This window comes from Pan paniscus, chromosome 11 (assembly GCF_029289425.2).
Source record: "Pan paniscus chromosome 11, NHGRI_mPanPan1-v2.0_pri, whole genome shotgun sequence".
In the NCBI taxonomy this organism is placed as follows: domain Eukaryota; kingdom Metazoa; phylum Chordata; class Mammalia; order Primates; family Hominidae; genus Pan; species Pan paniscus.
In genome coordinates, this window is record NC_073260.2 from 22,054,175 (window position 1) to 22,080,526 (window position 26,352).

At 42.0% G+C, this 26,352-nt stretch overlaps 1 protein-coding gene across 5 annotated transcripts in view; it reads left to right on the top strand.

The window, feature by feature from the left end:
• ASTN2 (astrotactin 2) overlaps nt 1–26,352 on the top strand; it is a 980,114-nt gene that overhangs the window by 114,642 nt on the left and 839,120 nt on the right. For all 5 annotated transcript variants that reach the window (XM_034928931.3, XM_014346251.4, XM_034928932.3 and 2 more), the window contains exon 2: nt 9,178–9,365. In XM_034928931.3, the coding sequence (XP_034784822.1) occupies nt 9,178–9,365 (188 nt within the window). The remainder of the gene's footprint in view (nt 1–9,177; nt 9,366–26,352) is intronic.

The window sequence follows — 26,352 nt, forward strand, 5'->3', positions numbered from 1 at the left end:
GGGCATTTAACCTGGCCTGACATCAGGATGTCTTAGAATTATGAAATGTCCAGATTATAGACTCTCCCTGCTTGCCCTGTCCAATCTCCTGATAAATGAGGAGCATTAACTGACCTCTCACGTGTGTTCCTGTAACACGCTGTACCTCCTATCTTGTGGTCATTACCACACACTTATCATCTTTGCTGACTTTCCTTTTTCTGCTCTCCTAGATTGTGACTTTCTTGAGGACAAGAAACTCAGAAAATGTACATTTAGTGATGCATTGATTTGACAAATATTTATTGCACACCTGCAGCATGCTAAATAATGAAGACTGTAATGTCCTAGACAGGCATCGTCTTCTACTATGAATTAATGATTAAATGGGTGGATGACTGAAAAAACTGAAGCAAGGGGAAATGCTTGCTGCTGCTTAGAGGGAACAAAGGAATATCCAGACTAAACTGGAAAGTCTGTGAGGATAGTAGTCAAATTGATCTTTTCCTCCAATCTATCCTTAGGACCTAGCACTGTGCCTGGCACATTTCAGATAGTCAGTAGATAATTATTGGAAGGTATATTGATGGATGAAGTATGTCGTTGGATGATTGCATTTGCTTTCAGTACTAACTGTAAAACTTTGCAGATTTCCAAGCATGTTGCTATGTATGGCCTTATTTTCTCTCAGTTCTACATTAGATGTGATGTAAGTAGGCCAGACTGTGACCCCCATTTTACAAGTAAAGAAAATCACAGAGGCTCTGTAATTTGTGCTCCAGGATACCAGTCAGGCGCTGTAGAGGGATCACAAAAATATAAGCTTCTGACTCAAAATTTAGTGTTCTCTTCACTAACCCAGGCTGTTTAATTAGGTCGGAATGACTGTGGTCCATCCATTCACCCATTCACCCATCAGTCCATCCACCTTGTCATCTTAATTCATGGTATATGGAGAGCTTTATTAACCTCTGAGCTCGGGCTTGGTCTGATTGCATAAAGGAGCCCCAAGTGGGACCCGGCACTTATATTATTCTGCTAGGTGATGCTCCATGGGCAAGAGTTGGTAACCCCCAGCCTCTCTCTATAATGGTGGCTTCTGCGTTTTATACCGGTTCCCCCCACTGTATCCCTTTGTACATTTGTGACTTTCTTGCCTTCCTTCTCTTGTGCCAATTCTCCATCTGAAGTGCCCTCTGCCACACAGCCATTTGTTGAAATCTTGCCAATTCTTTGAGACTCCTCCATGAAGAGTTTTTAGATCCAGCCAGAAGTAATCTCCTTTCCTCTAAGCTTTCTACTTTGCTTTATAGCTATTTATAGCATGTCTTTTCTCAGCCCCTTGGACTAAGCTCCCGAGGACAGAGTCCCACAATGCCAGCTCTCAGAAGAGGTTGGTTGACTAAATGAATCTTTAAAGTGAATATTTGCATCTGCTACAGAGGTAAAATATAGTCAATATAGAAAACGTAGAGAAAAGTGAATGAGAATATGATTAAAATCATCTCTGATCCCACTATTTAGTGAGTGCCATTCTTCGTGGTCCAGTGTATTTTTTTCCAGCTGTTTATACACATACTCATGTCTAAACAGAATCATAAGAGAGTCCATTTTCTATATGAACTTCCCCTATCTCACTTCATGAAAATATAAGCTCCTTGAAAATTAACATTTCTTTCTTTTCATGTGCATTCTCCAGGATGTTAGGTAAATTTCTGTAGAGTTGCTGTATGGGAATCCAGCCATTATTGACACCCCAAGTTGCTGTCTCTTCTCTCTGTCCTCTGGAAACACTCATCTGACTTCAGATATGGGACGGCTCAATTAAACATACAGAACATTTATGGAGCCCCTATTCAGTTCAGCCACTGTACCAGGCACCAGGCTACACAAATAATTCTGACATGTCCCTGCACTAGGATCCAATAAGGGAAGTCAGCTGTATAGACTATTTTAAGATATATATATATATACACACACACACACACACATACATATGCACATATATATATATACACATATACATATATATATACACGTATACATATATATATATACACACACCAAGACAGTGGTAAAAGAGGATACTATAACTATGCGTATGAAGTAATATATAACAAATGTAACTGTGGAGTGCTCTCTAAGTATCAAGACCAACCTAACAGCTAATTTGTTTGTATTATCTCATTTGATTCTAAAAACGACCCTGTGAGGCAGGTGCTGTTATTATCCTCATTTGGTAGATGGGGGAACTGAGGCATGAAGAAGCGAAGAGCTTGCCCAAAAACACACAGGTTGAACACATGGGACCTGGGATGCAAATTCAAGCAGTTGGTCTCCAGACCCTGTGATCTTATGCAGCATGCAATATTCCTCCTTATGAAAGCATGGAGGAGCACAACATATTAAATTAGGAAAAACACATAGTATATGTGGTACATTATATAAATATCTGGTCAGAATTAATATGTAAGTGCAAGGAAAGGCATAGGAAGAGATCAGACTGGGGAGAAATGCACATAACAGGCCAGGAAGGGCCTTGTGTGTCTGGTTCAATAAATTAGGTTTTATCATGAGGGATAGTAGAAAACATTGGAGGGTTTTGAGCAATGGAATTATATGGTCAGTTTGACAAGTTAGAAATTTCATTCTGGTAGCCATTTAATGGTTGGCTGGAAGAAAGGAAGCCCGAAGGTAGGGATACCTGTTAAGGAGCCTATTCATTTACTTCGTGAGATCCCCTTTCCCACCTGCTGTGCACCCAGGAAGGCTGACTTATATGATTTGTTTCATTTAAGCATCCTTGGGCGTTTAGTCAAGGTCAACTTATATGAGACACCTGCAAAAAATTGGTGGGTAGAAGGAGGATGAGGTTGGGAAATTACCCTCTTGAAAGCTTCCATCCTAGGTTGTGCATTGGCAGTGGCTGGATTATTTTAGAAAAAGCTATAGTTCTTATCTGGTAGCTATATGGTAGCCCTTTCCTACAGCTATGGCATTTTTAGGGTTTGATAATCCCCCATCCCCACCATCCCTTGCCCCTTCAGGCCTAGGGTGGTAACAATTCCTTGCTGTTATCAATGTGGGAGTACTTCGTTGCTCATCATTAGTTTGCCTTAACCTAGCCCAAGCCTTTGTAAATGCTCCCTTCATTAAACACTTCTCATTGACCTTCCTGAGTATGTCTCCTCTTCTCTGATGAGACCCTGACTGGCACAGAACCATTTGCAACAGCCCATGAGAGAGATGATAAAGCTTTGCATTAATTAAGCATTTTAGAGATGAAAAAGGGCATGAGTATTTGCGATTATTTCCCAGGCCCACTCAGCAAGACTTGATGTGTGACAATCACCCATGAATGCTGGAATAGCTAGTGGCAAGGTTGGTTAAAGTCAACACCACTACCTTTCCCAACTCTTTCTGCCCGGGCAGTGAGTTCATCTCATGTAATGTCTGCTTTCCCCACAGTGAGAAAAATATCATTTGCAAACTCATTGGAAGCTTTCTCTGGGCTTCAGCAAATAATCTGCTGGAGGGTCAGCTGGTGCTGCAGAATCAGAAGGCCGGTTAGTTAGCCACTTGGGAGATGTTACCAAGATGGCTGGTGATGAGAAGAGCTGCTTATTTTCTTGATGACCTTCAGGAATTAAATAAAAATACAATGAGTGCCATAGATTAGGAAGAACAAGCCGATTAAAAGCACAACATGCCTTTGGGATTTTTTATTTCTTTTCCGGGAGGCTGAAAGGCATCAGTGGCCACCGAGGCAGGATGGCAGTCTACCCAGAATCACTGATGAAGGCTGATCCTCTCTCTTGGCTTCTGTGGGGCGGTTGAGGGGATTTGAGCCTGTTGAATATTTCACGAGTTGCAGCCCATGGGGGAGAACAGAAAAAGGTGAAAAGGCAATCCCTGTGTTTCTTTATGATTCCAATATAAAACCAAGCTATCCAGGGTGGGAGGGAGGCAGGCACTGGAGTCAGCCTACTGCCGAAAGGCATGGTGCACCAATTCTCCCACTTTAATATCTGCTGTTTCATTTTATATTCATCATGTCAGCATAATCTGCCTTTATGGGAATCGTCTTGGTTCCTGACCAAATGCATTTAGTCCCCCTTTTTCTTAAACTTTGATTGTAATATGACTTGAAGACTTCAATGAAATGTTTATATGGAAGGAGTAGGGGAAGAGAAAAGGGAAAATGCAATTGGAAAATCAATCAGCAGAGAATCTCAAGAACTGGTTTTGGTCATGTTACTGTTCTATTAACCTGTTTTTAAGGGACACAAGACTGGTTTTCTGACCAAGTGTACTCTACTGGTTCTGAATAAAATGTACACAGTATCACCAAGCATTCAAAGCCCTTAACTCTGTGTGTGAATTACATTTCTTTCTTTCTTTCTTTCTTTTTTTTTTTTGGAGATGGAGTCTCACTCTGTTGCCCAGGCTGAAGTGCAGTGGCACCATCTCAGCTCACTGTAACCTCCACCTCCCGGGTTCAAGTGATTCTCCTGCCTCAGCCTTCCGAGTAGCTGGGACTACAGGTGTATGCCACCTTGCCTGGCTAATTTTTGTATTTTTAGTAGAGGTGGGATTTCACCATATTGGCCTGGCTGGTCTCGAACTCTTGACCTCGTGATCCGCCCACCTAGCCCTCCCAAAGTGCAGGTATTACAGGCGTGAGCCACCGCGCCCGGCCCTGAACTACATTTCTCACCTGACATTCTGCTCCACTCCGACATACACACGCAGCTTCATGCCCCTGCGATGACCAGCTGATCTCTATGCCTTCTCCTCCTCCTCTCTGAGGGACATGAATCTGTCCATCCTCTGCAATGCTCCTACCACTGCCTTTTGGAAGTAGTTCTTGGTTGCAAGCTAGGAGAGTCTTTTCCCACTTTGGAGTTTTCAATTGACCTTTACTTCTTCTTCTTCTTTTTTTTAATTCTCTGATGAAATGTAACACTCTTTGAATTCTATTTTTTAGTCCCTCCACCATTTTATTGTGGATGTGTGCAAGTAAGTGTGTTACTGAGTCACTGAAATATATGTAAATACATAAATATATATATACCAAATCACTGAAATATATATATATGCATTAAGCATTTTAAAGATGAAAAAGGGCATGAGTATTTGAAATATATATACATATATGTATGTAACTCAGTGATTCAGTAATTATTTACTGAGCATGTATTATGTGCCAAGCACTTTCCAAAGTGCGTGAGAGATGGCAGGAAATAAGACACACAAGGTCTCTGCTCTCCTGGAGAGAGAGACAATAAACACATGTTCAAGGAAATGTAAAGCATAAATTTCTTTCTTTCTTTCGTTCTTTCTTTCTTATTTTATTTTATTTTATTTTATTTTATTTTATTTTATTTTATTTTATTTTATTTTAAAGACAGGGTCTCATTCTGTTGCCCAGGCTGGAGTGCAGTGGCATAATCTTGGCTCCCTGCAACCTCCACTTTCCGAGTTCAAGCGATTCTTGGGCCTCTGCCTCCTGAGTAGCTGGGATTACGGGTACATGCCACCATGCTTGGTTAATTTTTGTATTTTTAGTAGAGATGGGCTTTTGCCATGTTGGCCGGGCTGTTCTCAAATGCCTGGCTTCAAGTGATCCGCCTGCCTCGGCCTCTCAAAATGCTGAGATTACAGGTGTGAGCCACTGCACCCAGCCTGAATTTCTAATCATGATAACTGCTGTAGAAAGTTTTTGTAAAAGGGATATAATAAAGGTTGGATGTGTGTGAAGAGGACCACTTCAGCTAGAGTGGACAGGCACAGCTTTTCCAAGCAGGTATCATTTGGACTGAGAGACAAACACTGAGAAGAAGACAGCTTGTAGGTTCTGGGAGGAGAGCGCTAGGAATGTTGGGCAGAAAGTACTTATGGCCTGAGACAAGTGGGAGTCTGCCTTGTTTGAGAAACATTTGTAAGTCCTGCAGGGATGGAGTGTGTGAAGAAGGGGTGATGGTAGAAGATAGTCCCGATAACACACAGTTGCCTGGACCATGGTCAATGGAGAGTGTGCATGTGTGTGGACAGTAACATGGGCGAGGAGACATTTGGCTGGGTAGAATTTCCACTGCTAAATGATTATGAGCTCCCTGAAGGCAAGGCTATGTCTCATTTAACTCCATGTTCTGAGCTATTGAGCTGTCTGGGATTGAGTAGGTGTTTGATAAGTATGTTGAATAAATAAACAAATGCATGAATAAATGAATAATGAGTGAACGAATGATCGAGGCCTTCTGCTTCTGCTAAAGCATTTTTCCCTTTAACATTTCATACCCCTCCTCTCTCCTCTTCAACAACAGTTTCTTTTCTTTGTAATAAAGTAAGTCCGGAGTTATTCTCTGTGATTCAATATTTACTGTGTTTCACACACTGTTATTATCATTTAACGTTTACTGTCTGCTGACTGTGCACTCATCGCTGTAGCAAACAAACAGCTCAATCTAGTTTTGGTTCATGGGCTAATTTAGTCAAGAAAAAGGAGATGTAAGTGCAACTGGCATAGTAGAAATTGCATGGACTGGAAATCCACTGGTTCTAGCTAGGTACAAATTCACCAGTGAACTTAAGTCACTAACCTTCTGAGACCTTCTGCTTTCTCATCTGAACATGGAAAGGGGAAGCCTCTTTAATAGTGGGATTTCAGGCACAGGCTGGAGAGAGTGCTAGGAGCAAGGAGCTCAGATTTCCACAAGCATCCCTCTGCTCGCTCCGCCTTCATCTATGCCAGGCTGTGTCAACCAGATGTAGCCTACCTTGGAGCTTTCTTCTGGTGCCATTCCAGGGACACTCAGCACATGGAGTGCCTGCCTAGCCAGCAGCACATGGAACTACTGAATTAAACACTGCTATTTCTAGTGCAGCTTTCAGCCCTGGGTTCCTTGGACCTCTGGTTTTAGGCTTTGATGCACTGAGAGAAAAATGAGCCAGACCATTTACCATAATGTCTTCACCTTGCCTTGGCCCAGCTGGCTGTCTGCCAGGGAAGCTACTGCCAAGGCCTTGGGTGCTAAGGCTGGGAGGGGGTCAGTGGGGCAGCAGATCACCCCAGCCTGGGACGAAGAGAAGGTGCTGAGAGGAGACCTACCACTCAAATTGATCACCCAACCAGTCCCTCCCCAGAACGACAATGGGTTCTCAGGGCCTTTGGGGCCTGTGCTCTAAGTGCTGACAAACCGTGATTATCTCAAGGCCTGTTCAACTCTTCCAGCTGCAAGGGAAGCCCAAGCATGTGTTTGCTTGGCCTAATAACTTACTATGTTCTCACCACTTTGTCTTTTACTTGGAATGAGTAGGAGGCCATGCAAAGACTGTAAATGGAGGGTTTAGTGATGTGAGATGACTTTTGCTTGGCAGGATTCCTCTGGCTCCTGGTTGAGAATAGAATGGACAAGGGTGGAAGAAGAGAGTCAAGTTAAGAAGTCCTTGCAGGAAGCCAGGCAAGAGAGCATGACGCCTTGTCCCATGTGGCTGATGTAGAGGGACTGCAAAGGGTTGAATGTTGGTTGACTTTGGAAGGATTTCCTGATGAACTGAATGAGGAGTGGGAGAGAAAGCAAGCTGTCAAGGATGGCTCATGGTTTTTTTTTTTTTTTTTCAGAGCAGCTGAAGGATGAATTAGATCCTGTTCCTATCAATAATGATGATGATGATGATAAATCAATATCTAACTTAAAAATTCATAGCTAACATTTTTTAGCCCTTATTATGTGCTAAACACTCTTCTCCTAAGGATTTTTGATTGTGAACCTCAAGGAGGGAGAGTCTATTGGGCATGGATGATATAAGAATAATTCAGTGGAATTGGGTGATGAGTAAGTGATTTGGTAGTATCATCTCCTCTTCTTTTCAAGTTGATTCTTTTTCATTCCGTGTCATCAGATATGATGGGTGCTGCAGTGGGACATGGAGAGAGCTGATTGGATAAGTTGCTGTAACTCAGCTTGCCCATCAGTTCTCCTCGTGTGTGTGTGTTTGTGTGTGTGTGTGAATGCACTCGAGGTCTTTGGAGACTGTAGGAATACTGCCTCAAGGTCATAGCTCTCTCAGGAGGGAGGGCTCAAGGTTCTAAGCCTCCAGCACCACTAAGACTACTTGTCTACTGATGGACATTATAAAGGCTATTTGTCTCCTGTTTGTCTCCCTTGAATGCAGACCTAATAATCCTCCAAGAAATCCACCACCCTTCCCTTGTTTTCATGCATAAGATTCACTGATAGGCCTTGTCTTTCTAGGACATTTGCAGGCACACACGCCTTTAGTCAAGGGGACTTTGGAACAATTGTACAATCCCCTTGCAATGACACTTTCAGCATCTTATGCCATGACCCTTTTTTACTAATAAAACGGTATGATACATTGAACGAAAATACTATTCAAATGATAATCACTTTAAAAGTATTTACAGAAGGAAAACCAGCATAGAGATAAGAGTTAGAAACTTCAAGTCGGGAGATTGAATTTTACAATTTACTAGAAAGTCCTCACTCCTCACTGGCTATATGAGAATGTTGGGATGGGGCAGTAGCTTTGCCAGTATTTTTAAGCCAAGGAAACTTCATGCCAACATTTCCTTGCTTGGGAGTGCAGTATATACCTTACAAAAAATGGAGCTGCTCTTGTGGAAGCAAGAGGAACACACTCAGGGCAACCCTCTTGGCAAGCTCCTTTCCCATGCAAGATGACCCTGAGCTACCTCAGCTGAGCTGATGCTCTCTTGGGCCTTTCTGGCTCCGAGGTTTGGCCATGAGTACTTCCAGCTCAACTTCTAAAGAATCCACACTCTCAACTCCCGCTCCTTTCATGGATTTCTTTCCTTCATCTTCTTCTAGTTCCATAGCCACAAAAGAATGAAAGCACTTTTATCCTTAGTTTCATTCCGCTATCAGAGTAGAATGAATTACCTGATCACATGTGATGTACTAAAAAGGGCCTCAGACAGATGTGGGTGCAAACCCTGCTTCCACTACTCTGTTACTTTAGGTGAATCTTGGTCACAGTTGACTCATCTATAAATGAAAGTGATGATCCCTACCTCATAGACTTAATGTGAGGAAAGGTATCCTGGCAAAAAATGGATGCCTTCTGAGCTCCTGATTATGTGGGCTCTTTTCCTCCCTGGAGCACCGAGGCCAGGCGTATGGCTCACCCAGTGCCTCGGGTCTTGTCTTGCAGAGATGTCTGGCACAGCGGCGGACATCTCGCTGGTGCACTGGAGACAGCAGTGGCTGGAGAATGGCACCTTGTACTTCCACGTCTCCATGAGCAGCTCCGGGCAGCTGGCCCAAGCCACCGCCCCCACTCTCCAGGAGCCCTCGGAGATTGTTGAGGAGCAGATGCACATCCTTCACATTTCTGTGATGGTGAGTGATGGGGGGATGTGACCGGGGTCGGGGATTGCATGGGGGAGGAATGGGTGGAGAGATGGAGGGGGCAGGGGATTGTCCACAGATGGAAGGAAAGAACCAAACTCAAGAGGTTAGAATGAGAAACAAAATCAGATGGATTCTGTGATGTCACTTGGACTGATGCATACCCATCCATCATCTGTCAGCTGTGACAAACTAATTGTGCTTCAGAGAAGAAAATAAAGGGTCTCCAACTCCTCGGCCTTTTGGCTGACATCTCTGGGAATAGCTGTTTAACATCTGTCATGTGCTTGGCCTGCTTTGCTGAGGGCTGAGGTTTGGTGATTCAGAATACAACTGGCCATTCCAAGAATGACTGAACAAACAAAATTGGAATAAAACCAGAACAGCCTGCCTTTTCCTAAGTGCCCTTGATGTGTCAGGTGTTTTAACCCTTGCAACAACTGCATGGTGGCCCTTGGAGCTGGGCTGGACGTAGCCATTGTGGGGGTCCACAGAAGCCCCTCCATAACTCTCTTTATAGTTGTGAATACTGTGGCCGAGGGGCAAAGAAACTTACCTAATGTCACATAGCCAGTGAATGATGGAACTACTCTTGAGTGTTCAAATCCAAGCATATCTGGCTACTAAGCCTGAACTATGTCCTGTACACCCTGTTTTCTCTCAATTCAAGAATTTCTTGAGTATCTACAATTTGTTAAGCACTATACTGGATACATGTATGGAAATTATCTCATTGTGCTCTTGCCAAGAATGGATGAGGTCCAGCGAATCACCTCCACATGTTTGCAGAGAGAGGATGTGGCTGTTCAGCTCTGTTGGCCCCATGATACAGAACTCTGAGTCTGCTGCCTCCACCCAGAAGGTTACTAGGGCTGGAATCACTTGAGTGGTAGTCTAAAAGTATCTGGGCTTATATGCTTTCTTTAAAAAGCTATATTTATTGGCATTGCATGGTAGATAGAAAAACAAAACCAGAAAATAAATCCAGTATGTAGAAAGCACAGAGTCTAATGGGCTCAGGAAGAAACTTCACATCTTTCTGGTGCTTTATATTCCTCAAAGCCACTCTTACATTTACTTCTCCTTTTCTTCTTTAGTATGGTTCTGCCAGATACCCAAGGTTAGGAAATGGTATCTCCAACATACATATGAGGATGGTATGGCCCAGAGGGGTGAAGTGATTGGCATAAAGCCACTCAGCAGAGCAGAGCTACCTCTCAACCCTCATTTCTTCCTTCAATTTAACAGTCAGCAGTATTTTTTGAGACTCTGCAATGGAGCAGACCTTTAGTTTTAGTCTCTTTCTCGTTTCTCTTCAACGAACACCGTGCATTAGACATTCTGATTAGGGCTGAGTAAGATCTTAGAAGTTTTCTCTTTTTGGAAAAACACATACACTCCCCAGCCAGACAGCAATGTTAATTTTGGACCTTACGCATGCTCATCACGTGGAGGAACAAATCAAGGCCTTTGTGTTATTCATGGAATGAGTGTGATAGACTTTTTCCATATGTATATTTAGCAAATGATGCAGCCTCACACCAAGCAAGTGGGTGCCTGCATGCTAAGTTTGGGGTGCAAATTTGTAAGCACCATCTCAGGGCACTTGCTGAGTTCCTCATGGGGTGTGGGACACCATCTAATGTTTGGAAGAGGCGGAGGGGTGTGAATGCTCTTCTTCCTTTAACATTTGAGAGTGAGACTCAATTTTGAACAATGTTCATTAAACATTTTCTGTGTTTCAGCACATTTACTTGCATGTATCCTTCTTGTAACCCAGTAACCTGGATAGTATTATCTCAATTGTAAATGAGCCTCCAATGTGTCTTTTTTGCCTCCAGGTCCAGTGTTAGTTTCACTGAATCAGACTTTCTCCCCAGGATGGTAGGTTTTCCTCAACTTTCCCTTTTGCTCAATGAGTTCAGCTTCGAAATAATAACTCACTAAGACCCAGATGTCACTGAAATTCCCTGTAGTTCAAGATTTGGCTGGCAGAGTAGGTAACGTGGAAGCTGGCACCCTTCAGACCCTCCCCACCCATGAGCCAAAGTGGCCCAAGGCTACCACCGTGTGGTCCAAAGTTCCTTCCCCCATTTAGGGCTCCATAATCTGGATCTCTCCTGTCCCTGCCCTCCCCTCAGGGAACAGAGTCATGTCTTGGAGACACTGAACCCCAAGGTGTTCTTCCTCTGAGAGGTGGGGCATGCCAATAACACTGCTCTCTCTAGAGGTAGGAAGACAGCCATAAGCACAGACTTGGAGCACAGACTTGAGATCTCTCTCTGACACCGAACTCGGGTATGAGCCCTTTGTCTTGTTTTTGTCATTTATAGAACAAGGATTATACTAATAGTTATATAGACACAACAAGTCCTCAGATCAGAGGAGCTTGGCACTTAAGGGTATTTGCTTTTGTTAATAGGGGCAGTTTAGTTGAAAAACTTGAGATGTGCTGATTTATTATACCCTTTTATTCCATAGTTGGATACTGAGGTCTGGGACAGGCTAAGACTTGTCTAAGATCCCTCAGTCAGTCAGCAGGGCTTGGCCTGGAGGTCAGGCCTCTCTGTGGCTCAGACTCTACCCTTGTCATTCTGGCCACAGACAATGCAGCAAGAACAAAAATAGTGTTTACATTTAAGATGGCTGGGATCTGTCTCCCCATTTCACAACTGAGAAAACTGAGATTCATGAGTTTAATTGATTTGTCTAAGTCTCCTGGGCTAACAAAAAGGCAGTTCTGGGACCAGGATTTCCCCAGGATTAAAACTTGTGTCTGGCAATTCATGACATCATGGCCCTGACCCTGCTGGATACACTATTGTTTTCATCTTTGGTGAAGATCCAAGGTGGTTTGTGAGAAGACCCAAATCTTCTAGTCAAATCTCAAAGAAGTCTGGAGGCTAGGGTCTATGCACTCCATCCCCTTTTGACAGCACAAATATCCTGCTCACCCATGCAGGGAAACCAGCTCCCATTCAGCCACTGGAACCTGCTACCATCCATGCTTCCTGGGGTGGAGCCATCATGCTTTGTAGGCTTGTGAAGGCTAGAGTCGAGCATCTACCTTGTCCCAAAGGTTGCATCATCTGAATATTAATATCGCAAAAGGTGATGCAGCAAGGAGGTACTCTGAACCTAGTCCAGAAAGTGAGAGTAAACAGTCATCTCCTCTTGTCCTCTGCCCCAGCTTCAGCATACCCTCCTCAGCTCCTCAGCTGTGCAGGTGGCAGGATGCAGAGAAAAAAAGCAGAGCGATGGAATTCAGCAGACCTGGCTCTGAATATAGTCTCTTCTACTTCCTGCTTCCTGGTAATTTTACGTTAGGCACATCCCTTCATGCCTCTGAGCCTCAGTTTCCTTATCTATGAAACAAAACTGATCATACCAATCTCACAGAATTATTGAAAAGAGTGGAGAAAAATTATTGAAAAGAGTGGAGAAAAGAGTGGAAAAAACATACAATGGTGCCTAATACCCAGGCTGGCACATACTGAGTGCATAGTCACAAATGGCTATTAATATTGTCATTGAAGCAATGTTTAAAGGACTCCAACTTAGGAGTAAAAAGACATTGGCTTTAGTCTTATATTTGCTGCTATTTTGCTGCCTGATCTAGAGAAATAATCATAATACCTGACATTTATTTTGAGTATTTACTATATGCCAGGCAGTGTTCCAAATTTTGTTCTCTGCATATTATCACTTTCAATCCTCACAACAAACCTTAAAGTGGATACTGTCCCTCACATGAGGAATCTGAAATGTTAATAAATACCTATCTACGTGACATTGATCACACAAAGGTTAAGTGGCAAACCCAATTTTTCACTCTATATAAGCTGGTTTCAGAAACTATGCCCTTAATCTATATAACAGGCCACCATTTTCCTTCTCTATGCATCCGTTGTTGATTTAAATTGATAAGATTTCATGAGTGAATTCTTACAAAGACTGTACCCTATGTGGAATCCATGGGTATTTTATGAGGGTTTATGACTTGGAAATCAACTCCGTGGTTGAATAATGTCTCTATCACTACCTTTGTGTCCTTGGCCAAGTTACCTTCATAATTTGTAAAACTGGAATAATATTCCCCAATACTTAGAGATTTTTTTTCTAGGCACGGAATGAGATCACACTCACAAATGCCCTGCACAATGAAAATAATGACTGCCACCACTGAGAACTTTCTGTACGCTAGGCACAAAGTGCAGCACCTCTATTATTTCATCTAATTGTTCTAGTGCCTCCATATGATAAGTAATGTTGTTGCCCTTCATTTACAGATGAGGGCTTGGGAGTTAGTGGGATTTTTGCATCTTGCCCATCCACATCACCAATAAGTGCTGAAGTTGAGATTCTAACTCTGGTCTGTCCAAATTGAGAGTCTGTGTGCTTGGGCACAGTTCTGTATGGCACAGTGCCTGACATTCTGTAAGTGCTCAAAAAGCAGTAGCCGTTATTAAAATGTTAGCTATAGTGAGGGTTATCATGTCTGTTATTTATAGAGTATTCACTCCAGGTGTACAAAACATTTGATAGAAATTGGAAACTTGTCAGTTAGGGAGAGGAGTTGCTCGTGCCAGCATTTTATAGATAGGAGAAAAGAAATCCAAAGCAGGCTGAGTGATTTGGCTACAGGTGCAAAGTCAGAGGAAAACCATGGCTTGAATCCTGGGGTGCACTTTACATTGTTTATCAGAACAAGCTATTATGGGCCCCTAACTATTTGCCAGCTAAGTTTGTGATCTACATATGCAAACTTGCAGGATAAAGAAAGAGGTTCTTTTAGTGTTGGTATCCTTATTTAGAAAGTGGGAAGCCACGATGGTCTTGATCTCCTGACCTCGTGATCCGCCCGCTTGCAGGCGGGAGGCGGAGCTTGCAGTGAGCCAGGATCATGCCACTGGACTCCAGCCTGGGCGACAGAGCGAGACTCTGCTCAAAAAAAAAAAAAAAAAAGAAAGTGGGAAGAGTTTATCTGCTTCACGCAGGCATGAAGAAATGCAATAGGTCCTAGCAGATGTGATCACAACTTCTTGTTTCTTTTTTGCATTTATTTGTTTTTTTCATTTTGCTTTTTGTTGCCATTGCCATTGTCACATTGGCATTTCAATATATATTTCACTTTTGCATAGATCAAAGTTGCTTTCAACAAAAATAGTTATCACTTGTGGTTCAGAGGGTTGGTCATATAATTCTACTCTTTCCTCCTCTCCCCCTTTTTAACATGAGAAATATAATTTCATTTTAATGTGATATGTCCTGTTTTAAAGATTTCCACAAGAGTTACTAGATAGAAACTGTTTGAGACCAATATGTTTTATCTTGGCGCTTTTGTTTTTTCCCTTTTGTCTTTGTGGTGACAAAATGTTTTGAGAAAGGGGATGAAAAGAAATGTTTGGTTTGATGTAGAAGAAGAAAAGAATTTTGAGGGCATGTTTCTCTCAAAAGGATCATCCCAAAGAAAATGCCACGGATTTGTATTGCTGGCCTCCAATGAGGGAGGATTCAGGATTCCAAGGGGTCAAAATTCTCATGCACGACAGGACAAACACTTCAAAGTGTCTGAGCTATCTATCGGTGGAGTAAGCTGAATCAAGAAGTTGTGGGTTTCTTCTCCCTGAGTTTGTGCAGGCAAAGTCGCTGGGGTTTAGAGAGGAATAATAGTTAAATTAGATGACTATTGTAGTTGCCTCCAATTTAGATGATCTATGACTCTGTGATATAATAACATAGAATAATACTTTGAGGAATATAAAATGTCACACAAATCTAAGAAATTATTACTACCATTCTTATTCAGTAGCTTTGTTTAGAGGATCGGTGTGATATTGGGATAACACTTTTTAAAGGTTTCTGTAAAAGATGGCTTTATATCAATGCTCCAACCATGACATTTTTTCATTCATAGCATATTCTTTCATTCATTGATTTAATCATTTAATCATGGAATGGTTTACCTGCCTATTAAATTTAGCAATGAAAAGCCTATCTGCTAGAAAAAAAAGAGATAGAAAAAAAAAAAAAGCTTTTTACAAAATCAGCCACTAGCTCAGATTGAGCCAACTATGGGGTCTCATTGCTGAAAGTGGTCTTATATTTTAAGTTGAATTCATAAAAGGCTAGGTTTCTGAACAAATAATTCTAGAGGTACTGGGTGAGAACTGAAATATTGTGTTTATTTTTGGGGCCATATCTTAAGAGAAACAGTAACTGAGTAGAAATAATAACTGAGTAATCAAGACATTGAAGAATCTTAATAATGCTAACAAGCACTTTTACAGTGCTTAGTGTGATTGTACTTGACATGTATTTAACTCATTAAATTCTTACAGTAATCTCAATAGATATTATTACTCCGGCTCTACTGTTGAGAAAATAAGCACAGGAAGTATAACTAACTTGTAAGACCTGTGACTCTGTGTGTTCTGAGGTTCACATTTTGGCTCCATAACTGACTTAGTAGTAGTGGGATTTGAGCATGTATTTTCTCTGATGGAATTACCTGTCTAAAGAGGGGCTGTTGTGAGAATCATCAGAGATGATAGATATGAAGCACATATGCTAGAGCCTGACACACAGCCCTGGTTCTATAAATGTCATTACTCTGCTACTTATAAGTGCATTAGCTTCCTAGTTTGCAATAACAAAGTACCACAAACTGAGTGGCTTAAACGACAGACATTTATTATCTCACAATCCTGGAGGCCGGAGGTTTAAAATCAAGATATCTGCGAGACCATGCACCTTCTGAAGGCACCAGGGAAAGATCTGCTCCAGGCTTTCCTTCTAGGTTCTGGTAGTGCCTTGGCTTATGGCAGCAGAACTCCATCTTCACATGGCATTCTGCCCATGTGATGTCTGTCTCTATGCCCCAATTCTCCCCCTTTTATGAGGACACCAGAGGCCAGGTGCAGTGGCTGAAGCCTGTAATCCTACCTCTTTGAAAGGCCGAGATGGGTGTATCACCTGAGCTCAGGAGTTTGAGACCAGCCTGGGTAACATGGTGAAACCCTGTCTATAGCAAAAATACAAAAAATTAGTTGGCCTTGGTAGTGTGAGCCTGTGGTCCTAGCTACTCATGAGGCTGAGGTGGAAGGATCGCTTGGGTCTGGGAGACGGAGGTTGCAGTGAGCTGAGATCATGCCACTGCACTCTGACTGGGTCCCACCCTAACAACCTCACTTAAAAATTGATTGCCTTTATAAATACCCTGTCTTCAAATAAGGCCACATTCTGAAGTACTGAGGGTTAGGAGCTTAACATATTGCTTTTGGAGGACCCAATTCAACTGAAAACAATAAATATTTAGGCTGGTGCAAAAGTAACTGTGGTGTTTGCCATTGAAAATAATACCACTACTGAAAAGATCCACCAATGTATATTAAAATTAATGGTGAAACTTTGAGAAATACCATTACTTTCAATGGCAAAAACCACAGTTACTTTTGCATCAACCTAATACTGCCACCATGTTATTTATAAGTAATATCACTGAAGGTCACTCAGGACAACTAGGATAGGAGAAGCCAAGCTGTTACAGACTGTGATTCCCAAATGCTTTTCAGAGAAAAGGCAGAGTAGTAGGGAAAACAGATCCTGAGAGGGATTATTTAAAATGTGAGGATGGCAAACGTCTAGTAGTGGAAAAACCATGTAATACATGCAGCACAAATAGTTATGTGTCTCTGCTGTGCCACCAATATGCTCCATGATCTTATGCAAGTCACATCCCCTTCTTAGCCTCACTGCACCCATCTAAAAATGAAGATACCAAGCTTATATCAATTGCCAAGGTATGATGAAGTTTTGTAACACAAATATCCCAAGTACTTTTTTACATAAGTGGGCCATACCCCATGAGTATCATTCACGGTTTTTTTTTTCCAGAAAGTAGAACTTTTAATATTGTAAGTATAGACTTTAAAAAATACTTTAAAATTTTAAGTCACATGAACCTTGTGGCTTGGTCTTGACTTGCTTCAACAACATGGTTTCACTAAAAGCCTGCAGGGTCTCTAGCTAGGCCTGTGGGCAAAGTAGGAAAATAAGCCATAGCTTCCATGTGTAGGAAATATAGGAAATGCTTATTTTTCACAACATTTAGAGATGCACCATAGCGAAGTAGAATGAGCATGGAATTTGGCTTCAGGAAGCCTGGTTTCAAGCTTAGACTACCACATACCGGCTATAGAAATGCAGGCTAGTCATCTCACCTCTCTGAGTTTCTTGTGTGATCATTTGCAAAATGGAAATAAAATTAAAATCATAACATCAAACTTAATGCACATAAAAGCATTTAGCAAGAGTTTCCAAAAAAAAACCAGTAGAAGTATGAAATATAGTGGGATCTTGGAGCTGAAAACACCTGAGACCTCATAGAATATCCAACTCTTCCAGGCTAGTCAGCTCTTGCTTGTTTATTCTGCAAACAGACCACTCTAAATCATAGTGCCTTGGCCACACCATGCTTTACTTCTCATGCACCTTACACATCGGCAGCTGCAGTCACTGCAGGCTCAGCTCTGCTTGTCTTCTCCTTCTGGTACTTTGGCTGAAGGGGAGCCCCAGTTTGAAACATTTGGTTTTCATGGCAGAGGGAATGAGCAAGAGAGCTGGCAAAAATATAGGATGCCTCTTGAAACTGATGCTCAGATGTGGGTTCTCTCACATTCTATCGGCCAAAGCACATCACGTGGCCAAGCCCAGAGCCAATGGCAGGGGTGTGCAATTCTTTTACAGGGGGTGCACATGCAAGCAATTGCCACAGCAATAGAATATACCCCACCTTCATGTTGTAGATGGGGAAAATGAAGCTGGAGAATGGATGTTCTTCATCCCTGTCCCATTAGTGTGGGCCAATGATCAAGCCCAGATGGAAAAGTTTGACAAGGGTATCTTGGAGATGGCAAGAGGCAGCTCAGGAAAAGGGCCTGAAGGCAGTTCCACTGAACCTCCTGGCCAAAGCACAATGCAGAATAAGAACGTGTATAGCTATAGCTATGTATATATAATATGGACAAAGGGAAGCAGAAGAAAATACCGACAGAAACATCCAACCCATGTTGATTGAGAAACTATTCTATACTAGGTACGTTGAAATTACTAGAGACGGAGAGAAATAAAGAAGAAACTGAGAGAATGGGGCACCAAGGATGGGAGAGACATAGAAAAATAAAGGAGAATTGGCAAGAACAGACAGAAAGGGATTTAGCAACAAAAGCAGAGATGGGGGGAAATGAAACAGAGAATAAAAAGCATGGAGGAAGTGATACAGAGAGAAGAGAACAGGAAAAGAGAGAGACAGAGAGCGAGTAAGAGAAGCAGATGGAACTCAACCTCAAGATAGGGCTGGGAGTCGGGTAGCGAGGTAGATGGAGTGAAGGGCGGGCAATCGGGGTGATCCGAGGCTGAGGAGGCAGTCAAGCCCAGACAGCATCCAGCAGAGATGAGAGGGCTGGAGGCAGGGGCACCCAGCACTGTGGATCTGAGAAGAGGCCATGGCAGGGCAGGGTGGACTGGATTGCAACAGGGAGTCTGGGAGAAGGGAAGGAGAGGGGAGATCCAGAGACTGCAGGGAAGTAAAATGGGGAGGGGTGGACAGGTTGGCAAGAGAGTCAGGGCGTGTGTCCCCTTGGTGACCATTCCCAACTTCCTCCGCCTCAGCCTCCTGTTCCACATTTTCCTCCCTTTCAAGAACCTGGGGCTTTTGTGTGGTGTTTTAACAACAACACAAAATGAATGCTGTGAGCACATTTGCAGTGAGGTTCATGCTGTTTACTCCCTTTCTCATATGCCCCAAATAAGCCCACAGTAAAAATGGAAAGTGAGCTTTGATTTGGATATATTGGAACTTCTGCCTCTCCCTTCAATTAATCCACCTTTCTCCCTCCTTCTCAGTCTTCAGAAGATAGCTTGATTTGGTGGGAATCACGTGGTTTTGGAGACAAGACAGATGAGGACTTAAACTGTGATTCTTTCCCTTACTGCTGTGTGTCCTTTGGCACATTACTGAACATTTCTGAACCTCACTTTCTCCTGAGCTGTAAATGAGGCGAGATATCCACATTCATGGGGCTGAGGGGAGGAATAAGTGATAAAAGGCTCATGAAGCATCAGCAAGGTGCCCAGGGAAGGTCCCTTTCTTCTCCTTTGGCCTCTAAAAATATTCTTCCTACTCTGTTATCGTTCTTGGTCTTCACAAACATCCTTTGAGCTATGTTGGGAGGTTATTAAGAATATTGACTTTAAAATACTGATATAAATAATTGACTAAATAAATAAATGGGGCAGAAAAGATTGCTCTTTCTTACAGTAGAATTCCAGTTAATAAATGTAGAAGGAAAGAGGGAAACAGAAAATCACCATTAGGCAGTCACCACTGTAATAATTACTACTGACAAGATCCACTGATGTATACTAAAATTAATGGTGAAATTTTGAGAAGATATAGGGTATTTGTGGAGTCTCAAAGTGTCCCCCCCCAAGACATTTATTAATTACAGAAGGAAAATAGTGACTTTACAGTGGAGAAATCTGGCCGATACCACTTGTATTTGCTTCCTAAGGCTGCCGTGACAAATTACCATAATTTAAGAAGCTTAAGACAACAGAAATTTATTCTGTCACAGTTTTGGAGGCCAGAAGTCTGAAATCATGGTGTTGGCAGGGCCACACTCTCCCTGGGGCTCGAAGGGAGAATCCTGTCTTGCCTCTTCCAGCTTATGGTAGCTCTTGGTTTTCCTTGGTTTGGGCTATGGAACGCTAATTTCTACGTCCTCCTCCATACTACACTCTCCTGTGTCTTTTCTTCCATGCGCCTCTCATTAGGATGCTTGTCACTGGATTTAGGGTTCACCTTGATAACTCAGATTGTTATACATAAGATTTTTTTACTCAATTACATCTGCAAAGACCCTTTTTTCCAAATAAGGTAACATTCACAAACTCCAGGAATTAGGGTGTGGGCATATCTTTCTGGGACCCACTATTCAACTGACCACGCCACCTTAACCAAGTCATCAAAATTAACATCCTCACTCATCAGACACATTGACGTTATTAATCCACTGAAGTAATGCACTGATAAGGACAATGTCATTTCTGTGGTTTTCTTGCCAAAAATGTATAACCATTCTAATCATGAAAAAATATGGACAAACCCAATGATGGGCATTCTACAAAATAATTCACAAGCAATGGTCAAAAGTGTTAAGATCATAAACAACAAAAACAACAACAAGGAAAACAGTAATTGTCACAAATTGGAGGAAACTAGGGAGATATGACAACTAAATGCAATGTGGGATCCTGGACCAAAACAAAAACATTAGTGGAAAAACAAGGACATTAGTGAAAAAAATTAAAAAAATTAGTCCTTATGAGAGACACATGGAAGAGAAGGCACAGGGGAAGATGGTATGAAGATGGAGAGAGAAATGAGCATTATGTAGCCCAAGCCAAGGAAAACCAAGAGCTACCATAAGCTGGAAGAGGCATCATTTGTGAAACTTGTATAAGGTCTGTGGTTTAGTTAATAGTGTTGAATCATGGTTAATGTCCTGGTATTCATTATTTTATTATAGTTATGAAAAATGTTGACATTGGGGGAAGCTGAGTGAAGAGTACACAAGAGCTCTCTACTAAATTTGCAACTTCCTGTGAGTCTATAATTCTTTCAAAATAAAAAGGCTAAAACCCAAAACAAGAATGTTGACTTTGGGACAGAACTGCCTGGATTGGAATCCTGGCCTCACCACGTAACTTGTAGAGTGACATTGGTTAAGTTACTTAACTTCTCTGTGCCTCTGTCTTCTCAACTGTAAAATGGTGAGAGTAATAGTTTCTACAGTTAAAAGTTGGTAAATCTGCAAACTCTATACAAATATTGTATTAATGATACTATTGATATTGCTGTTTTTACTGTTCCATTTTCACAAATGATAAAACCAAGGTCTAGAAGGTTAAGACAACTCTCTGGTATGATCACATAGCCAGTGTCAGAGCCCAGAATTAAACATACATTTCTAGTTCCAAATGAGCTCTCTGCTCCATCTGCTGTATAATATTTCCTTTCTTATAGGGGGCAAGGATGGATAAGGACTTTTTAGGAGCTCATCTCCATAATCATCCAATTACGAGACTGTGAGATATTGAGGCAAGCCTGACCCTGGACCATGGAAGAAGGCAGCCAGTTCTTTCTGGCCACAGATATTTAGAATTGATGAAAACAGAAATTTCTGATTTAATTCTCAAAAATCAAAAGCGTTTTAAAAACTCCAGTTCAACCCCTTTAATAGAGTGAAAATAAATACAAAAACAAAGCTTTTAGGTCTCAAAGGGTGACTCACGATGTCTTACAGCAGGTTAATGACATAGCTGGCCTTCCCATCTAAATCTCAGGGCAGTGTGCCTGTGTCAGGCTATAAACTGCACCCAGCAGAAGGCCACTCACGCTGTAGGTTCAGCGCAATACATTTCACTTCACTGTGGTAATCCTGTTTGCAAATCCACTGATACAGTCAAACAATTACCCAATTCAAACTTCGGCTGCTAATGTTCCCAGCTCAAGGGCGTCTTTAATAGCAAAATAACACTTGTTTTTTCTTCCTTCCTTCTCTGTTTTTCCCTAATCTCTCCCTGATGAGACATAACATTAATTACAGCAGTTAACAGAAATTCTGTCTCCATTACTGCCTGCCACCTTCTCCATCTTGGCTTCCGCCTCTAAAATTTCTCTCCTGAATGAAGAGGGGGAAGGGGTTATGCAGATGTGGTGATTGTATTTATTTACCTTTTTCTCCGCTCACTTCCTTTGTGCTGAATTTTAAGTCAAGTAGAAACAATATTTTCACTGGGAGTGTGCGTGAGTGTGAATGTGTGTGTGTTGTTTGTGTGTGCCTGCTTCATAATCTAGCTGTCATTTTGAGCTAATTGTGTTGTTTCCTCTTGTGTGGAAGGAAATCTTATCTGTTTTGGATTAATATTCAATGAAGGTCATAGTGGCTGGAAAACTTACCAGACTGCTGCAATTAATGTTCATTTGGCTTTGATAAATTGGAACGTTCTCCTCAATAGGACTGGAGTGGATTTCAGAAGCAATAATTCTTCCATTAATTCAATGATTCCGCCTGTGACGGAGGACCTTGTCCTGCTTTTGTTTGTCATCTGTCACTTGGAGGAGCTGGGCATATGTCAGAGATGATTTATCATGATTACAGCGCCTGCTTGTATTAAAGCATTTAAAACCACTAATTATTTTTACCCCCTGTAAATTGCTTGATTAAACAAAATGTGAGGTGGGAATTGAGGTAGAAAATTTTTTTGTGTCTATGTTTTCCACAGTTGAGGGATTATTACAAGTTATTTGCAAGAGCTAGGTAAAAATGAATCTATCAGAGAAATAATACCAAGCACTTACTATATGGTGGGGAATATGCAGGGAAGTTTACGTGCATTATTTTACTTATTTCTTGAAACAGTTATTTAGGGTAGTTTACCCATATCACCTAGGAGGAGACTAAAATCCATAGATAATATATATTTCATCCTACGTAAGCAACATAATATTGGTAACCAAGTGTCTTGATTCTAAAGTCCTTGCACTACCACTATTACTAGGAGGTTTAAAAATTGCCTGATATTATTTTCTCCTGTTTACTGTTGGTATTTCACTAGGTGTGGAGCAGGATTTTCTTCCTACATAAGAATTACCCAAGGTGAAATTTCTGGATCATATGGTAGTTCCATTTTTAATTTTTTGAGGAATTTATCTACTGTTTTCCATAATGGCTGTACCAATGTACATTCCCACTAACAGGGTACCAAGGTTCCATTTCATTGAGTTATATACATTAAATATGCACAGCTTTTTACATGTTAATATATCTCATTGAAATGCTTTCAAGAATAAATTTACTACCACTACCAACAACAAAAAGAATTCTCTTGTGTGTTTGTTTAAAAGATAGTTTCCTGGACCTTACCCTATGTATGCCTGATCTGAACGCCAATTAGAGGTTTTGGGGAATTTACAAAGGTGGAGAATCATAAACTTACAGCTCATTGAAAGCTTGTTTGGAGGTTCTAACAGGGGCGTGCAGCTACTGTATGCCCTTGACCAAAAAACAGTCCTCCTCTATTGGGGATGGCCATCCTCTTCAACGGAGCATGCAGCTTTGGGAGGGACACACATAGAGCAGTGAGGGGGGAAGAGGACACCTCCCTCGCCAGACAGATCAGCTGAATCAACCCTGGAGGTCAATGGGGTGACAGATGTTGCAGCCAGATCGCCCTCATGTCCACCTACAGTTCATTGAGACCATTAGGGGGAAAGTCACAGCCTTAACATGCTAATTTTTTAAATTATTATTTAATTCTCACAAAATCCCACCTGGCAAGCATTGATATCTCCATCTTATGGATTGGATCATTGTGGTACATCAAGAGAAATGGCCTTGCCCAAGACCACACAGCTAGGGAGAGACTGAGCTGGGATCCACATCCTGTGTGTGCTCTGTTGGCAGCAAAGCTCTTGCTTTCCCATGGCAGCCTTATCTCATCCCCCTCTCCCCTGCCCTTGTCTCTCTGTGCCCTCAGCCCTCCCTTCCTCCTCTAAAATTCTGCAGGGGCACAAGCACAAGCAGCTCCGGGCTTTCCCCATGGACACCCTCTTCGGTTCCTGTTTTATTACAGTCCTTATGTGTCCTGATGTTCCCCTAATGAAGTGTCCAGAGGCCTGCCCTGTCTCGGCTTTCGTTAATAGGGAGTGAAATATGTGTTGGTGGCTGTGCCAGAGGTTTTGTTTAGATGGTGTGTAAAGTCACCAGAGGCTGTCTGGGGGGAGATGAGGGTCAGTTCCTCTCTCTTTGATAGCAGATGTTCTCAGGTGAAGGATTCCCACTTGCAGGGAAGGTCTGGGCCATCAGAAGGATTGCAACAGCCTGGTATGGGAGAGGAGAGTCTGTTGGACGGGATCTCTCAGCCTTTTGATAACCGTGTGATCTTGGGCTAGCTACTTGCCTTCTCCTGAGCCTTGGTTTCCTCAAACGTAAAGTAGTGCCAACAATAATACCTTCTCAAATAAAATCATTGTGAGGTATGGAAGCATCCATGTTAAGTACAGACTTGGTGCCTGATAAATAGAAATTTCTCAATAAATTGTAGCTGTTCTTGAAGCTCAAATGCTCTTGACCAACTAACATTAATAGAACATGATCCCATTTAAAATTTCATTAAAATCTCCTGACAATATATTAAGCAGGTGTTTTCAGTCAGAATGGCAGATATTATGGACTGAATTGTGTTCCCCCACAAATTAATATGTTGAAGCTCAACCCCTAATGTGACTGTATTAGGAGATACAGCCTTTAAGGAGGTAATTAAGGTTATTTGGGGTTATAAGAGTGAGTTCCTAATCCAACAGGACTTGTGTCTTTAAGAGAAGAGACACCAACTTTGGGAGGCCAACGCAGGCGAATTACTTGAGGATAAGAGTTCGAGTGAGAACAGCCTGGTCAACATGGCGAAACCCTGTCTCTACTAAAAATACAAAAATTAGCCAGGCATGGTGGCACATGCCTGTAATCCCAGCTACTTGGGAGGCTGAGGCAGGAGAATCCCTTGAATCTGGGAGGCGGAGGTTGCAGTGAGCCAAGATTGAACCACTGCACTCCAGCCTGGGCAACAGAGTAAGACTCCGTCTCAAAAAAAAAAAAAAAAAAAGAGAGAGAGATAAAAGACATCAATGAAAGCACACCCACAGCAGAGAAAGGGCCATGAGAAGACAGGGCAAGACGGTGTCCATCTGTAAACCAGCAGAGGCCTTACCAGAAACCAATCCTGCTGGTGCCTCGATGTTAGACTTCCAGCCTCCAGAACTGTAAGAAAATAAAATTCTGTTGTTGAGGCCATCCAGTTTTTAGTATGCTGTGATGGCAGTGTGGGCAGACTAATACAGATTTTAGTACTGTGAAGTAAGGTGTTTCTGTAAAAAAAAATTCCTAAAAATGTGAAAGTGGCTTTGGAATTAAGTAATGGGTAGAGGCCACAAAGAGTTTTGAAGTGCATGTTGGAAAAGCCTAGGTTGCTTTGAAAACACTGTTGATAGAAAAAATGGATGCTAAAGGTGCATGTGGTGAGGTTTCTGATGGAAATGAGGAAGATGATATTGGAGAATAGAGGAAAGGCAGTCTTTGATATACAATGGCAAGAACTTTGGCGGTTAATGATTATTCACAGATGAAATGTGTAAGAATATACTCATTTTCTGGATGAAAAGCCTGAGATTGCTCAAGGTCACACAACCACCCAAGACCTAGATTCAGCCTTGAGCCCATGCTGTCTTCATTAGCGTATTGATTAAGAAGCTCAACACCTAACGTGACTGTATTAAGAGATATGGCCTTTAAGGAGGTAATAAGGTTATCTGGGGTTATAAGAATGAGTTCCTAATCCAATTGGAAGAACAACTAACTCAGAGGAAAGGCCCACACCTTTTGAAGACCATTTCTTGGCCTACTAATTGTATGACCTGGAAATAGTTGTCTAACCTGTCAGAACCTTACAGTGATGGAGTGAGGCCTTGATGAGATAACTTGAAAGAAGTTCTTGGTAACTCACCTATACGAAGTGCCATGGCACCTCCAGTGTTGTGAAGCCTTTCTTCATATCTCCAATATTCTGTTTTCTTGACTTTGAATTTAAGATGCTAACTCATATCTTAAAAGATTGTGTGGAATGAAATGAGATAAAGCAGGCACAATGCACAGGAGAGTGCCTGGCACATAATAGACACTGGGTTCATGGCCACTGTGATTATTATTACTGGTAGCCTCCCAAGAACCCTACAGATTAGAGATTCCTTAGCTTGGGAAGCCCTCAGATTAACCAAAGACAGGTGATGTTTTCTGGCCTGTTCCAACTCAGACTTTTTTTTTTTTGAGACAGATCTCGCTCTGTTGCTCAGGCTGGA